General features: G+C 33.3%; 1 protein-coding gene across 1 annotated transcript; it reads left to right on the top strand.

The window, feature by feature from the left end:
- The first annotated feature begins 2370 nt into the window (after positions 1-2370).
- On the top strand, positions 2371-16247 carry LOC134708226 (ADP-sugar pyrophosphatase-like). Its single transcript, XM_063569026.1, has 10 exons — positions 2371-2600; positions 3578-3645; positions 9236-9282; positions 10232-10339; positions 10671-10766; positions 11790-11845; positions 13163-13208; positions 14009-14038; positions 14580-14660; positions 16120-16247. The coding sequence occupies exons 1-10, from the start codon at positions 2418-2420 to the stop codon at positions 16212-16214; spliced, it is 810 nt and encodes a 269-aa protein (XP_063425096.1). The 5' UTR covers positions 2371-2417; the 3' UTR covers positions 16215-16247.
- The last annotated feature ends 2568 nt before the right edge of the window (positions 16248-18815 follow it).

Here is an 18815-nt window from a genome sequence, read left to right as displayed (position 1 = left end):
ATCTGTGTCCCTTTGGACACATTCCCCATTTATTTTTTTAAAAGTTACTATTTTAATTAATATTAATTTTAACCTTAACTGTATGTCAGACATTTTATATTTCAGACATTTTAATATTTTATGATTTATTAAAATGAGAAGTTATTGTTACAAACTCCATTAGAAATTTGAATTGAGATCATTTTTTCATTGAAAGAAGGAGGTGAAAAAAATAATGGGGGGGGGGGGGGGGTAATTTTTCTCATTTCGGATTTCAGAAATAAAGAAAATTTCTTCAAATATTTAATTTTTTTGAGAGAATTAATATTCAACAGCATTGTGAATTGATAAAAAAAAAATTAAGTTTTTTAGACCACATTCATTCTTTGTCAGAAACTTATACTGTGTCAACTATGTAATCACAGCTGTATCCAGCTTGAATGTTGTGTCCATACTTGCCCCAACTGTTCAGGGTTCGACCTCTGCGATCGTATAAAGCTGCGCCCTGCAGAGCATCTGGTTTTATTGTTACAAACAACAATCAATCAATATATTGAAGTAACTTCAAGCAAGTTTGAAAATTTGTTTGTACTTAGTTTTATGATTCAAAATTTTTATTTTAGCTTAATGTTCAGTAGCAAATATAATAAATGTTCAGGATGATTTATGTTGAGTGTTTGACATTCTGTTAAGTTTGTGGTAAATTTCTTTTTAAACATCAATAGCTTTGTCAATCCTTCTTGGAATTTTAGAATTATTAATTTTATTTCATATGAATTTCTCACTTGTGTGTAAAAGGATAACTTAATTTAGTATAAGGAAACAGCAAGGTCTTCATGTCTGGACAGGGTTCATCTGACCTCATGGATGAGAAATCAAAGTTAAGCTTTTTTTGTCAAGTATCTCGGATGCAATTAGCATTAGGTCAACCTTATTTGGTATTTTTAATAATTGAAAGGTGTACATATAAAAGTAAGCTAATATAAAAAGATGTGGTATTATTGCCAATGAGACAACTGTCCATTAGAGACCAAATTGACACAGAAATTAACAACTATAGGTCACTGTAAGGCAACGAGCAATGAGCAATGCCCATACCGCATAGTCAGCTATAAAAGGCCCCAAAATGACAATGTCAAATGAGAAAATTATAGGCCTTATTTATATAAAGAAATGAAAACATTTATAGACACCTAGAGGGGATTCAACAATGAATAAAAACCCATACTGTATAGTCAGCTGTAAGAGGCTCGACCTGAAAAATATTAGCAATTCAATTGAGAAAACTAAATGCCTTATTTATAACAAAACAATTTACGGTTAACAAATATGACATAAATGGGCTTACTACAACCAGAAAATATATACAGGTATATTATATGTTATTCAGGTCTCAGACAGGGTATATACTGTGACATTCCCGGCTTAGAGTTTATATCCCCTGAGCCGAAGGATGTTTTCTAAAAGAGTTAACCCATCACATATGCATGTGCCAGTAACTAAGGATTAAAAAATACCATAAAATTGAGAATGGAAACGGGGAAAATGTTAGAGACAACAACCCGACCAAAGAGCTGATAACAGCTTGAAGCTACAAATGGGTCTCCAATGCAGCGGGAAAATCTCACACTTGGAGATGGGCCTCAGCTGGCCCTTCAAGGCTTAGATAAAAATGTGTACTAGTTCAGTTCAGTTCATTAACGTCTTATGGTACTGATTACTATTATTTGGAGAATTTGATGCTGATTGCAGATCTGAAGGTATCTGTTTAATTTATTAACACTGTATGAAAAAGACTTAGATTCACTATATTTGATGCACTATATATATATATATACAAAAAAAAATCTGAATCAAGATTCTTGCCATACCCTTGGAACAGTATATATTAAGCTCCTATCGTACCTTTTAGCAGAGACATATAATACAAGAGATTGGCAACTGGGCGAAATCCCGCAATTTCACACGGCAAGATTTAAATCTCGCTTGATCTCTTGGGTAATCGAGTCATTATCAAAGTTATTGTATTATATGTCTGCTTTTAGCAAGGATTTGTATAGTAATACTATACAAATCCTTGCTTTAAGTGTTCAATTAAAAAAAAATTGACTGATTGTGTCAAAAATACTATACTTAATTATTGTCTAATATTTGATCAATCCTTTATTGTTAAAAATATGAATCTTCTATTTAAGGCTATGAAGAGGTTCTTCCAACCTGAGATTTAGTATCTCAACCATGTACGTTTTTGAAAGAATTAGCCTTTATTTCGAAGCCTCAGAAGGAACTGCACAATTAATAATGAAATAAAACACTTTTTCAAAATGATAGATATTCTACGAAATTTACTTTTTTTTAATACCGAAATTAAATTTCCCGCCACTTCTACTTTTTTTCTTTCGGAATCCATCTAGGCTTTCCTTTTTACGAGCACTGTCATGATTGTTTATCAACAACATGTTTCGGTTTCAGTACCTCATATTATAAAACAAATACGTGTGAAGTTACTCAATAGACATTTAAAGAGTTCTACTAAAGTTCGAAATATCTCAGTATCTGCAGTTGCAAGAAAGAAAATGACTGACAATGAAATACGCAAGAGTAGTTTTGTGAAGGAGGAGGTACACATGTACTGTTTTTGACTGCCATTCCCTCGTCAAATCCCAGCCAACATTTCTCATCATCTCTTCATCTCATGGGACTTATTATTATTATTGTACAAGATATTTTGTTCCAATCATGTACCACAAAGGGACGCAATAACACAGAGGCAGATCCAGCCATTGCCTAAAGTTGGCATGAGGGGATTTCCAATTTCTACCCAGGATAATTGGGGTTCTGGGGACCCCTAAGTCCAAAAACTGTAACATTTTGCGCCCCCTTTACTTGCAAGTTTTTAGCATCACTTGGTGTCCGTCGTTGTAAGTGTTGTTGTCGTGGTCCGTCGTCGTCTGTTAACCTTTACAAAAATCTTCTCCTCTGAAACTACTGGGCCAAATTTAACCAAACTTGGCCATTAACTGTCTCGAGTGGATAAATATTGTATCACGTTCAATGCAGAGGTAGAAACTGTATATATAAACCCAGTACATCATCAGGGGCGGATCCAGCCATTTTAAAAGGGAGGAAGGGGTGTTTCCAACCCTGAGTAAAGGAGGGGGTTAGAACTAAATGCTCCCATTCAAATGCATTGATCGTCCAAAAAAAAGGGGGGCAATAATAAAAACACCGCAATAATTTCTAAATTTAAAGTATTCAGGATTGGTTGATTTGAAATTGAGATATTGTAAACCTGAATAACAGACGCTCTTCTTATTATAAACCTTGATAATACATGTATTTATAACCCGCATGAAACTTTTGATATAACATCATTAGAAGCCAAAAACTAAATTGTATTTTCAATCATATTGTAGTTAAAGAACATATAAAAGAAGTGAAAGTAAACCCATAGTAAATTTGTATGTTAACAGTATCTAAAGTTTTAAGCTGCATTAGAAGCAATACATTTTTTACCACATATAAGGGTGTTTCTAAAAAGGCACAGAGGTTATGGAATTGACCAGTGTGAAAGAATTCATTGAATACTCTTTTTCAGGAGATTTCACGTGGAAAATGGTTGTCACTCAATCAGATCACATACACAGACCCGACTGGAAAGGAAAGGTAAATCTAAGTATTACACTTCAGTCACATACACAGACCCTACTCGAAAGGAAATGTAAATCTAAGTATAACACTTCAGTCACATACACAGACCCTACTGGAAAGGAAAGGTAAATCTAAGATTACACTTCAGATCACATACACAGACCCTACTGGAAAGGAAAGGTAAATCTAAGTATAATACTTCAGTCACATACACAGACCCTACTGGAAAGGAAAGGTAAATCTAAGTATAACACTTCAGTCACATACACATACCCGACTGGAAAGAAAAGGTAAATCTAAGTATAAAACTTCAGTCACATACACAGACCCTACTGGAAAGGAAAGGTAAATCTAAGTATAACACTTCAGTCACATACACAGACCCTACTGGAAAGGAAAGGTAAATCTAAGTATAACACTTCAGTCACATACACAGACCCTACTGGAAAGGAAAGGTAAATCTAAGTATAACACTTCAGATCACATACACAGACCCTACTGGAAAGGAAATGTAAATCTAAGTATTACACTTCAGTCACATACACATACCCGACTGGAAAGAAAAGGTAAATCTAAGTATAAAACTTCAGTCACATACACAGACCCTACTGGAAAGGAAAGGTAAATCTAAGTATAACACTTCAGTCACATACACAGACCCTACTGGAAAGGAAAGGTAAATCTAAGTATAACACTTCAGATCACATACACAGACCCTACTGGAAAGGAAATGTAAATCTAAGTATTACACTTCAGTCACATACACATACCCGACTGGAAAGAAAAGGTAAATCTAAGTATAAAACTTAAGTCACATACACAGACCCTACTGAAAAGGAAAGGTAAATCTAAGTATAACACTTCAGTCACATACACAGACCCTACTGGAAAGGAAAGGTAAATCTAAGATTACACTTCAGATCACATACACAGACCCTACTGGAAAGGAAAGGTAAATCTAAGATTACACTTCAGTCAAATACACAGACCCTACTCGAAAGGAAAGGTAAATCTAAGTATAACACTTTAGATCACATACACTGACCCTACTGGAAAGGAAAGGTATATCTAAGTATAACACTTCAGATCACATACACAGACCCTACTGGAAAGGAAAGGTAAATCTAAGTATAACACTTTAGATCACATACACAGACCCTACTGGAAAGGAAAGGTAAATCTAAGTATAACACTTCAGTCACATACACAGACCCTACTGGAAAGGAAATGTAAATCTAAGTATTACACTTCAGTCACATACACAGACCCTACTGAAAAGGAAATGTAAATCTAAGTATAACACTTCAGTCACATACACAGACCCTACTGGAAAGGAAATGTAAATCTAAGTATTACACTTCAGTCACATACACAGACCCTACTGAAAAGGAAAGGTAAATCTAAGTATAACACTTCAGTCACATACACAGACCCTACTGGAAAGGAAAGGTAAATCTAAGTATAACACTTCAGTCACATACACAGACCCTACTGGAAAGGAAAGGTAAATCTAAGATTACACTTCAGATCACATACACAGACCCTACTGGAAAGGAAAGGTAAATCTAAGATTACACTTCAGTCAAATACACAGACCCTACTCGAAAGGAAAGGTAAATCTAAGTATAACACTTTAGATCACATACACTGACCCTACTGGAAAGGAAAGGTAAATCTAAGTATAACACTTCAGTCACATACACAGACCCTACTGGAAAGGAAAGGTAAATCTAAGTATAACACTTCAGATCACATACACAGACCCTACTGGAAAGGAAATGTAAATCTAAGTATTACACTTCAGTCACATACACATACCCGACTGGAAAGAAAAGGTAAATCTAAGTATAAAACTTCAGTCACATACACAGACCCTACTGGAAAGGAAAGGTAAATCTAAGTATAACACTTCAGTCACATACACAGACCCTACTGGAAAGGAAAGGTAAATCTAAGTATAACACTTCAGATCACATACACAGACCCTACTGGAAAGGAAATGTAAATCTAAGTATTACACTTCAGTCACATACACATACCCGACTGGAAAGAAAAGGTAAATCTAAGTATAAAACTTAAGTCACATACACAGACCCTACTGAAAAGGAAAGGTAAATCTAAGTATAACACTTCAGTCACATACACAGACCCTACTGGAAAGGAAAGGTAAATCTAAGATTACACTTCAGATCACATACACAGACCCTACTGGAAAGGAAAGGTAAATCTAAGATTACACTTCAGTCAAATACACAGACCCTACTCGAAAGGAAAGGTAAATCTAAGTATAACACTTTAGATCACATACACTGACCCTACTGGAAAGGAAAGGTATATCTAAGTATAACACTTCAGATCACATACACAGACCCTACTGGAAAGGAAAGGTAAATCTAAGTATAACACTTTAGATCACATACACAGACCCTACTGGAAAGGAAAGGTAAATCTAAGTATAACACTTCAGTCACATACACAGACCCTACTGGAAAGGAAATGTAAATCTAAGTATTACACTTCAGTCACATACACAGACCCTACTGAAAAGGAAATGTAAATCTAAGTATAACACTTCAGTCACATACACAGACCCTACTGGAAAGGAAATGTAAATCTAAGTATTACACTTCAGTCACATACACAGACCCTACTGAAAAGGAAAGGTAAATCTAAGTATAACACTTCAGTCACATACACAGACCCTACTGGAAAGGAAAGGTAAATCTAAGTATAACACTTCAGATCACATACACAGACCCTACTGGAAAGGAAAGGTAAATCTAAGTATAACACTTCAGTCACATACACAGACCCTACTGGAAAGGAAAGGTCAATCTAAGATTACACTTCAGATCACATACACAGACCCTACTGGAAAGGAAAGGTAAATCTAAGATTACACTTCAGTCAAATACAAAGACCCTACTCGAAAGGAAAGGTAAATCTAAGTATAACACTTTAGATCACATACACTGACCCTACTGGAAAGGAAAGGTATATCTAAGTATAACACTTCATATCACATACACAGACCCTACTGGAAAGGAAAGGTAAATCTAAGTATAACACTTTAGATCACATACACAGACCCTACCGGAAAGGAAAGGTAAATCTAAGTATAACACTTCAGTCACATACACAGACCCTACTGGAAAGGAAATGTAAATCTAAGTATTACACTTCAGTCACATACACAGACCCTACTGAAAAGGAAATGTAAATCTAAGTATAACACTTCAGTCACATACACAGACCCTACTGGAAAGGAAATGTAAATCTAAGTATTACACTTCAGTCACATACACAGACCCTACTGAAAAGGAAAGGTAAATCTAAGTATAACACTTCAGTCACATACACAGACCCTACTGGAAAGGAAAGGTAAATCTAAGTATAACACTTCAGATCACATACACAGACCCTACTGGAAAGGAAAGGTAAATCTAAGATTACACTTCAGATCACATACACAGACCCTACTGGAAAGGAAAGGTAAATCTAAGATTACACTTCAGTCAAATACACAGACCCTACTCGAAAGGAAAGGTAAATCTAAGTATAACACTTTAGATCACATACACTGACCCTACTGGAAAGGAAAGGTAAATCTAAGTATAACACTTCAGTCACATACACAGACCCTACTGGAAAGGAAAGGTAAATCTAAGTATAACACTTCAGTCACAAACACAGACCCTACTGGAAAGGAAAGGTAAATCTAAGATTACACTTCAGATCACATACACAGACCCTACTGGAAAGGAAAGGTAAATCTAAGATTACACTTCAGTCAAATACACAGACCCTACTCGAAAGGAAAGGTAAATCTAAGTATAACACTTTAGATCACATACACTGACCCTACTGGAAAGGAAAGGTAAATCTAAGTATAACACTTCAGTCACATACACAGACCCTACTGGAAAGGAAAGGTAAATCTAAGTATAACACTTCAGTCACATACACAGCCCCTACTGGAAAGGAAAGGTGAATCTAAGTATTACACTTCAGATCACATACACAGACCCTACTGGAAAGGAAAGGTAAATCTAAGTATAACACTTTAGATCACATACACTGACCCTACTGGAAAGGAAAGGTAAATCTAAGTATAACACTTTAGATTACATACACAGACCCTACTGGAAAGGAAAGGTAAATCTAAGTATAACACTTTAGATCACATACACAGACCCTACTGGAAAGGAAAGGTAAATCTAAGTATAACACTTCAGTCATTTACCAAACAGATTTGATATAGAATGTTTTCTTATGTAAAAAAAAAAACTATGATAAGTAAGATTCAGCTTAAACATACATACATTATAGTACGATCATACGCGTAGCCAGGCTTGAAAACAAATAAGCCAGTGATATTGTTGGTTTTTTCAAAACTACCTCTACCCTTTTTAGTGAGAAAATATGCGTATTTTTCATCAAATTGGGAAATTTAGTATTAAACATGAAAATGACTGAGACTTCAATTTACAGACCCCTTTCAAGAGCCAAACCCTGCTTTGAAATAAGATGCCTTTTTGAAAGTGATGATACATAAAAAGACCCTCAAATCTGCACAAATAGCAATTTTAAACATGAAAAATGTGTAAATGAGTGTTTTTCAGTTTGTATTGATGCACAATTACTACTGAGACTGCACTGTTTGGGAATAAAATTGTCTTTTTGGGGATAATTTTAAGCCTTTTTTTCAAATTGGGATTCTTCTCCATGGGATCAAGCCTTTATTCTCCATAAATTAAAGGCAAACAATATCACTGCTTTAAGCACAGATATTAATGTTCTGTTCTAATTGTGACTGTTAAAGTCGGAGTTTGTGAGTCCAAATAACCCCCCTATTGAAATTCCTGGCTACAGGCCTGTACATGGAGTTGTCAATTAACCTGACAAAGAAATACATTAATATTAAATCGCATTTAAGTCTAAAATCACAAAATCACAATAATAAATGCATGCAGTAATTTCTGAATTTACAGTAACTAACTCACAAAATTGAATTGGGCTTGTTTTATATATTTTTATGTCCCCCCGTAGCAGAGCAGGCATTAAGATTTAACCATGTCTGTCTGTCCATCCAAACATCACAAAGTAGGTTTCTGTTCTCTAACTTAAGTTTGCTTTAACCAATCATCATGTCACTTATACAAATGCTTATTACCATATTATACAGATTAAGTTCAAAATTGGCTATAGTCACTACTACCGTTCTTGAGTTATGCCCCTTTATAAACATAAAAATAGCTGCATTTTTTGTTTCCATTCTCTAACTTGACCTTGACCTTATTTTCACAGTTCATTGCTCAATGTTAAGTTTATGTGTTTTGGTCTGTTTTTCATAAACTATAGCAATAGGTCAACTGTTACTTAGTGTATTGAATCATTGTAAGGTGTGCATGTATTTCTCGTTTGGTTTATATGACCTTTAATAACCTGATTTTCTTGGATCATGTTAAGTTTATATTATAGTTGAAGTAAAGCTTTCTGTTATGACTACCAACATGATATCAATGGTAAGTAATGAAGGCAAGACATTTTAGCGTGTGCACTCTTGTGACATACAATGTATCATGTTAGATCATTTTTTTTCTAGAACTTGGGAAGCTGTTTCTAGGACAACTACACAGACAGGATCAGATGGTAATTATGAGTTTATTACCAAATTAAAAATGTTAGATATGAGATTTTGGATACATGAGATTGCTATTTACATGTATATCTGAAATAAGAGTTTATAGAAAACAAATTATTCAAAGTGAAAGATATTTTCACCTAAGTAACTCATGATTTTTTTTATACATTTGAGCAAGCACCCTGGGAAATAATTAATAAATTGAGCAAGCATAAAATGACTAGTTGGCATGCACAGTACACTATAGGTAAAACTGTATATAGATATAGGAAGACAGGATGTGGTATGAGTGCCAGTGACACAACTCTCCATCAAAGTCACAATTTATAAAAGTAGACCATTATAGATCAAGGTAAGGGCTTCAAAATGGAGCATTGGATTACACCAATCAGCAAGCTATAATTTATAAAAGGGATCCAAAATATTATTTGTTTTAAACCATTCAAACGGTAAAATTGACGATCTAATCTATCAGGGGCGGATGCAGGAATTTTCGAAAGGGGGGGTGCTAACCCAGGGCAAAGGGGGGGTGCAAAACATATGTCCCGATACAAATGCATTGATCGGCAAAAATAAAGGGGTGGTGCACAGCCCCGGAACCCCCCCTCTGGATCCGCCACTGTCTATATAAAAAACAAGAAACAAGACACTTATAAACCACACAAATTAACCACTACTACTCAACATGTTTTCAGTATGTCCATCATTCTGTTTATAAATACGAAATTTATGTTGTATGATAAGTTATTTTTGCTTGAACTTTTCCCCCAAAATACACAAATTATGTTGATACATATTAAAGTTTTTTTTGTGAAATTTGGACAAAAATTTGGAGAATAAATTATTTTATTGTGAAAATCTGTAAAAATTTACAACTTTTGATATGCAGTTTCTGGTTAATAATTTATTTGATGGAGTGTGTTTGAAGATACATGTATGATGTATTATATTTTACAGCTGTATGTGTGATAGCCATACTTAAACGAATGTTGAAATATGATTGTCTAGTCCTTGTTAAACAGTACAGACCACCATTGAAAGGTTACACACTGGAATTCCCTGCTGGTAACTTTTTTTTGTAAAATTGAGAATGGAAATGGGGAATGTGTCAAAGAGACAACAACCCGACCATAGAAAAAAACAACAGTAGAAGGTCACCAACAGGTCTTCAATGTAGCGAGAAATTGCATTTTTGTAGATATTTGATTTCGTGGTTTTGCCAAAGTCTGCATAAATATCTAATAGGAATTTGTGATTTGTTTGACATCAGAATTCAATTCCACAAAAAAATGGTATCCAACAAAAAATAATGAATCCACAGTATTTAAAAAATCAAATAGTTTTTCCTTGTTTTATATTTATACATAGAATATTGATAAAAATTGTTAATTTTTAGGATTGATTGATCCATGTGAAACAGCAGCAACTTGTGGTCTCAGAGAATTGAAGGAAGAAACTGGTTACATAGGAACACTTAAACATGAATCACCAGGTATTTTTTTTTGTGCCAGATTCATACGTCACACAGGATTATTTTAAAACATAAGTCAGAAAGTATTTATTGAAACCCAGTGCCATCACTTGAAAAGCTGTTGTAAATATAAGAAAAGCTGTTGTAAATATAAAAAAAATGAAAGCTTAGACTGAAGATTGAAGGCATTCATGTAGTTACAGCTCTTGCATATAAAATAAAGATATTACATAACTACTTAACCTATTTAACTAAAATTTAATCCCCTCTATGCAGTCTATTGGTGGCAATTGATGTCACTTTAACTTTATACTGTAAACCAACTTATTTTCGTGGATACTTTATTTCATGTGTATCCCCAGCTAGTCAATTTCACAGGGATTTAATTTTGCAAATTTGTTATGTACTTGATGAAGTTTGATGGGGAACAAGTTATACATTTTAGCAACAATTTAATTTCGCGTTATTTTTCTAATAAAAAAAAAATCACAAAAATAAATCGCTCGCGAAATTTAGTTGGTTTACAGTATTCAAATTGCTATAGTACCTTCTGTGGTTAAACAGAAAATATATATTGTATCTTCCTGGTTCTATTATATGAACAAAGCCTCTGCAGATGTTGCTTTTGGTTGTATTAGTGCTTAGTAATTATAAAAAATATTCTTTTATGTTGTCATTCTGCTCGATGATTCAATGATTTAATTAATTCAATTTGTATATGCACCAAATCACTGGTGCTGTTATTTTTTACAAAACAAAACTTAAAACTAAGTGCTTTGTGCTATGAACATTTGGTTACCATGACCACAACATCCCAATGATCAATTGTTGTCAGTCACATTTTTGTATGCTGTCTGAAAAGACAAGTAGGATCAAGTATGGCAGAAAGTGTCCACAGAATATTTTAAAGTTTTAATATTTTTCATGTTTATCCTTTAAGCTACAGATTTCCTTTAAGGAAATCTTTGAAAATTACTTTCATACGACAATACTTTAAATTTAAATATCAACACAACATACATACCGGTAGTATATTTATTTCAGTAACTTGTTTGGATCCAGGGATTGGTGGTACAACCTGCCATTTAATAACAGCAGAAGTAAGTTTTACTGATACCAAAGCAATACTTATTTTAAACACTGTACATGTAAATAATACAGTTCACTTTTGTTATCTCAAACTCTTTTATCTCAAAGTAAAATGTCCCAATTTTGTTAGATTTGCACTATACTTATTCCATGTTTCACCATTTGTCGTCTACAGAAAGGGATTTAGAATGGGGTGGGGAAGGGGCCTGGCCCCCCCTTTTCTGGGAATTTTTTTGTTGTATAAAGGGAATCACTGAAGCGTAATGGGAACATCCCCCTCTTAGGCAATCAGTGTGCCCCCACTTATGAAAATTTCTGGATCTGCCGCTGGTCTATTTAACTTTGATAAAACGACTGCTGACTATACATATTGAGAAAAAGTTCTGGCCCTTAAATTGTGACTGACAAGACAAGTATGATAGATTTTGGACCAAGGTTTATCTTTCTGTGCTATCATTAGAAAAAGACCTATTATACCAAATGATTCCAAAATATGCTCTATCTATAAAACATGCACAGTATTTCATTCTAGATTAAAATTAACTTTATTATTTGTTAAACAAATAATAGATTTATAAGTCAACAAAAACAAAAGATATTTGGGTTTCTGTAAAGAGAACACACAATTAGGAAGCATGAATGGCAATATAATTAAAAACCAATCTCTCATCGCTGCCGTTTTCTGATATGTTGGGTGGGAGATCTAACGAAACCCGCTTTGAGGTCACATGTGAGTGACCTCGTAGGTGTGTCTTTTTGACCAATGAAAATGAATCTTCCACAACTTGAAAGTTTATCATGAGGTAAAGGGATGTAACTCATTTTATTTACGAAGAAATCGTTAGTCAAAAGAGTTCATAAACTTTTTTGATTGGCTTATTGATAGGTCGTCAACTCATTTGCATATCATTATAAATTCATAACTTTAGTTCACTCACATGTGACCTCAAAGCGGGTTTCGTTACATCTCCCATGCGACATATCAGAAAACAGTAGCGATGAGAGATTGGTTTTTAATTAGATTGCATGAATTGAAAAAAATAAATGTTCTTTCATTACGATTACTGAGTGGAAATAATAATCACTCTGTCTCTGAACAATTCAAACATAGATGACATTGAAATTTTTATTTCCTGTTGATTTCCTATGTAACAATGTTTATCACAGAAAGAACCGATTCTGACATGTAGTTGTTTGACATCTTAATGAGTTTTACTAAATTTAATCGAATTAAATTTTATTCCATATATTAAGTATTAACCTTGTAAATAATAAACCTCTTTAAGATGTCATTAGAATTAATAATGCTTTATTATATGTTTTTACAGATTGATGGAGATATAGATAGTAATATTCATCCCAAAAATAAACTAGGTAAGTTCATATAAAACCAAGTCTTGGTAAATTTGCATTATTTGTTGTAGATGAAAAATATATTCTCAAATTAATCCATTGCAGAAGAAATCTGGTAATCATGAAAGGAGACCAAAATTGGTTTATTGTTATATCTTAGCATTAATTTACTTAGTAAGATTACATTCCATTGCTAGGGTTAGTTAAGATAACTCTCCACAACCTAAAATAGTACTCCAAAAATTTAAACTCAGATATGAAAGTGTCCTAGCTTCAAAACGAGCAGTTTAGAATATGAGCATAAAAACTTGAAATCGTAATTGTTTCCCGGGTATTGGTGCACACTATTGTTATGTAAAATACCAATATTGTTAGTAAGCTACAATTCTAATGAATCATAAGCATCTCAACTAGAAAGACATTATTTTTATGCATTAAGTCTAACCAAGCTAATAAACCTCAAGATACAAGGCAGATGAAATGAGGAGAAAGCTACCATTACTGCATACCTGAAGTTAATTGTGTATCTTGATCTAACTTAGTTGCAAGGTACAAACTATATTATCATTATAAATATGAAAATATTCTAACATAACTTAAGTTTAAAGGTTGTGATCATAGACCTCTTTAAGTCACATTCTAAATAAAAAAGTTAGAGTACATATTATGAAATTATGAATAGAAATTATGTGTGCATATCAATAAATTTTACAGTTAAGTTTTATATTTTGTGAACAAAACTTTCAAACATATTTGTAGCTTAATCTCATATATTTAAAAAAAAAAATCTTCTTTTTTTCATATTTGTTTGTGGGAAACAGAAGAGTCAGGTGAGTCAATAACAAGAATCTGAACTGGGTGATATAATTGGATAAATTATCAGTCACTGTAGGCTGACCGTACAAGGGTAATCAAGGTCATTAAAAAAAACCTTTAACGTAAGTGTAGGTTGGATTGACAATATATTAAAGTTTTTTATTTGATCAGCATTATAAGAACCTTTTGCATTTCGTGTGATTAGGTGAGATTAAGGGGAACAACTAATGGTTAATTAATGATATTTGATGATGATATAAAAGCATAGGCAAATCTTATTTCAATGAAGATCTTTCAACCCACACTTACAGTCATGGTTTTTAAAAGTTTAAAATTTGTAATAGTTATACATGATAAGATTGTTTTTGGTTAAGACGTAGGAAACCAAATAATAAGAAGTCAATAAGTTATCTCCCCTTATTGATCAATACCCAAACATTTTTGATTCTATCAAAAAAGCATTCTATAAAATAATAATAAATTTTTTGGAGAGTAATGAATACAACCTTATCACATTACTAGAAAATCTGAGAAAGTTTCATTGTAAATGATGTGTTCATGAATGTTTGTTGGTGATATTACATTGTTTTAATTCTGTTTCAGAGTTTATAGAAGTGTTATGTATTCCTACAGATGAACTTCTGAACAAATTAAATGGTAAGCACATACATAGTTCTATATTTAAAAAATGTCCAATGTAAAAAGAGATGCTTTCAAATATTTACACCCCAACTATGTCAAATTGCTAGTAAGGGGGGAGGGCTGTGTGTGTCAATCAAATTTTCCTTTTGTTCACCCATCCTTGTCAGGTTAATTTATGGTTTGAGGTACTTCACCATGCAGTTGTGGTTCCATACATTTGAAAAATAGTACACATTTTCATTATGATGTAAACTTTTTTAAACAATTTACCAAATGAGTTGTTGATTCATGTTTAAGTATTGGTTTTAAGGATGACTTGATATTTGACCAGCAGACTGACATTGATTAGTTGTATTGTATGCTCACTATCTGTCAGATACCTGCTCCCTGTTTACAGATGGACATTGATTAGTTGTATTGTATGCTCACTATCTGTCAGATACCTGCTCCCTGTTTACAGACTGACATTGATTAGTTGTATTGTATGCTCACTATCTGTCAGATACCTGCTCCCTGTTTACAGACTGACATTGATTAGTTGTATTGTATGCTCACTATCTGACAGATACCTACTCCCTGTTTACAGATTGACATTGATTAGTTGTATTGTATGCTCACTATCTGACAGATACCTGCTCCCTGTTTACAGATTGACATTGATTAGTTGTATTGTATGCTCACTATCTGACAGATACCTACTCCCTGTTTACAGATGGACATTGATTAGTTGTATTGTATGTTCACTATCTGTCAGATACCTACTCCCTGTTTACAGACTGACATTGATTAGTTGTATTGTATGCTCACTATCTGACAGATACCTACTCCCTGTTTACAGATGGACATTGATTAGTTGTATTGTATGTTCACTATCTGACAGATACCTACTCCCTGTTTACAGATGGACATTGATTAGTTGTATTGTATGCTCACTATCTGACAGATACCTACTCCCTGTTTACAGATTGACATTGATTAGTTGTATTGTATGTTCACTATCTGTCAGATACCTACTCCCTGTTTACCAATGTATTGCTGAGTGAACATAATATAAGGTGTATATAAACACTGTCCTTCATGAAGTAACTTGTAGGATTTAATACCTACTGAGGGTTCACAATTATTCGTTGGATACCAATTTTCGTGGATTTCGTGGGTATAGATGAATCACGAAATTAAATGTTCAATGAATGACCAATTTTCCAAAGGCTTGTGTGAAGACTTCGGTAAAACCACGAAATTAAATGTCCACGAACATGCAAGTTTTCCTTCATCCACGAAAATTGGTACCCACGAAAATTGGTACCCACGAAAATAAATGAATCTACAGTATTTGTGTTGAAATTTATCTAATGATAATAAACACTGGTATTGTTTACCGTATTTATGACTTCATAAGAAACAAATTTGTTTCTTTAAATATTTGGATTAAAAAAAATAATATAACAAAGTGTTTTTTTTTTTTATATTTCAGACTTTACAAAACAAGGAGTTGTAGTAAATACAATGGTTTATTCATATGCAATAGCGATGGAACAGTCAAAGAAAACAAAAAATAAATCTTTATGATAAAATTTATCAAATTGTGTTATAATTATAAGAGAAAGAAAGCAACATTGGATAATGTTAGATAGATCTTTCAATAGATATAGGAATATATGATATGAGTGCCAATGAGACAACTGTCCATAGATCAAAGTATGGCCTTCAACATGGAGCCTTGGCTCACACTTAACAAAAGTTATAATGGGCCTAAAAAATTACTAGTCTAATCTATATAAAAATTGAGAAATGAGAAAACTTATGACAACGTATCAACAAACGACAAACACTGAACATCATGTTCCTTATTAAGGAGGAGACTCTTATGATTACACTGCCATTACAGAATTCTTCAAAATGTGGTGGTCCAACAGTCCTGACCACCTTCATTTGGCAAAGGACCAACACAATTTGGTAAATGTAATAATAATAATAGTGATGAACAGTAGATTTCTTTAAGGACCAGGGGGAAAGGATTCTAGAACTCTACTATTTATTAGACCTCCACACTGGTATAGGACACAAGAAAGTAGCCAGGAAAATATTTGTTACCGTGCTCTAACCTGACACATTATTACACCTAGCTAAGTCTTGTACCTAGGGTTTCTGATCAATTGGCCAGTGACCCAGACATAGCCAGAACTATTGAGGAACAGCATCAAATAATTGTATAAAGCCTTAATATTTTAGAAAATAAAGACCTTTATTTTTCATACCTTGTATACAGATGCCTTTTGTTAAGAAGCTGCTTTCTAGCATATGTCCATTGTCCTGGACCTCAGTGTTCAGTGACTGCTTCAAAAGATGTTAGTTTTATGGTCCTGAGAATTTCTTACTTATTATGAGTAATAGGATAACTATACTTGGTATATGGTTTCCTTGCAAGGTTTTCTTGTCCATCAGGCAGGGTCCACCTGACGATGATCTTATTTCATGGATCAAGGGTTTAAGTTGCATGGTAAGGTCTGTTTCTCAGTAGGTGAAATGTATGGGGTGGTATATACAGGAATGATTCACTTGTAATGTAAACATAATACCGGTAGACCTTTGTTAGTCTTGTATTTTTTTAATTTTAGTTTCTTGTGTACAATTTGGAAATTAGTATGGCGTTCATTATCACTGAACCAGTTTATATTTGTTTAGGGGCCAGCTGAAGGACGCCTCCAGGTGTGGGAATTTCTCGCTACATTGATGACCTGTTGGTGACCTTCTGTTGTTGTTTTTTTAAATTTTTTATATGGTCGGGTTGTTGTCTCTTTGACACATTCCCCATTTCCATTCTCAATTTTGTAAATTAGAAAAACAAATTGGGTATTCATCAATGACAGTCTAGAAGGTTTCATCTGACCTTGACCTCATGTTCATGGTTCAGTGGTCAATGTAATTTTTTTTAGTTCTTGTCTGTTTTTCTAATCTTATATGCAAAATATACTATAGATCAACTATATTTGGTGTATGGAATGATTATCTGCTGTAAATGTCTCTTTGGCTTGTACCATGACGTTAGTGTCATGGTTCATTGGTGAATGTTACATTTTCATGGTTTGGACATCTTCTTATATACATATATAATAGGGCAACTATATTTGGTTTGCTTGTGGTGTGTACTAATGTTTGACTATTTATGCTATCCTTTTTATGTATTATTGATTCAGTTTTTATTGGAAATCCAGGAAGAGACAACATTATGTAATGTGATCAATACCAGCTGTTCAATCTTCAGTAACTTCAATAATGTCAACCACCGAAGCTGTTTATTGTTTGTCTTTTATAAAGGTCTCACAGCATGATCTTGTCTTTTCTGGTTTATAATTTTGATATTTAATCAATGTCTGAAAAGTTGAAACTGTTTACCAGTAATTGCAGCTGTATCTGCTCAATGAAATTTTCAAGCTAATGGAAACATGAGAAATGTAGAGTGTCAATTAATATATATTCATCAGCTATGTATATATGTAGTCTGTGCTTTGGTATTGACATGATTTATAACATATTTTTCTAAAATTCACAGCTGATAATTAAATTATAAAAAAAAGTATTAATAACTTTCAGACAAAGATGACCTTGTATAAATTTAGCTATGTATTCTTTTTGGGTCCTTTTCAGTCATATTCATTTGTGACTTTCAAATGTTTTGGTTTTTAGCATTACATATACTAATGAAGTAAATTCAGAAAAGAGCTTCTGATGTAAACAAAAATGTAAAGTGTGATCTTCATGATCTTTTTTTTCAAGAATCAATTTTGGATCTATTTATAAAATAATTAATGTGCACCAGCTAATTATTAAGGGCCTTGATACATACATGTACAATTTTAGATGCTCTATTTTTTTGGTGTCTGCCTCAATATAAAAATAAGAAATGTGTTGTGATATCTAACATGTCTAATGAGACAATTTTCAACTCTCCACAAGTGACCAAATGACAGAAATTAATAACTTATTGTCACCATACAGACTTCAACAATGAGAAAACCCACACTGCATAGTGGACTATAAAAGACCTAGAAATGACAAAGGTAAACTTTTTTTGTTATGAACAGAATATTGAAAGAAACACAAATACAGCATATGCATGCAGACAGTACCCCAATCCCATATGTAATATCTGTAGTAAAACAGCAACAA

The sequence above is a fragment of the Mytilus trossulus genome, chromosome 1 (assembly GCF_036588685.1).
Source record: "Mytilus trossulus isolate FHL-02 chromosome 1, PNRI_Mtr1.1.1.hap1, whole genome shotgun sequence".
NCBI lineage: Eukaryota > Metazoa > Mollusca > Bivalvia > Mytilida > Mytilidae > Mytilus > Mytilus trossulus.
The sequence above is the reverse complement of the archived record's forward strand: the minus strand, read 5'-3'. Positions and strand labels throughout refer to the sequence as shown.

Coding starts and splice junctions, on each gene's coding strand:
- LOC134708226 (XM_063569026.1), top strand. CDS start 2,418: ATGATTGTTTATCAACAACATGTTTCGGTTTCAGTACCTCATATTATA. Junction 9,283..10,231: donor TACACAGACAGGATCAGATG/GTAATTATGAGT, acceptor TATATTTTACAG/CTGTATGTGTGATAGCCATA. Junction 10,767..11,789: donor ACTTAAACATGAATCACCAG/GTATTTTTTTTT, acceptor TATTTATTTCAG/TAACTTGTTTGGATCCAGGG.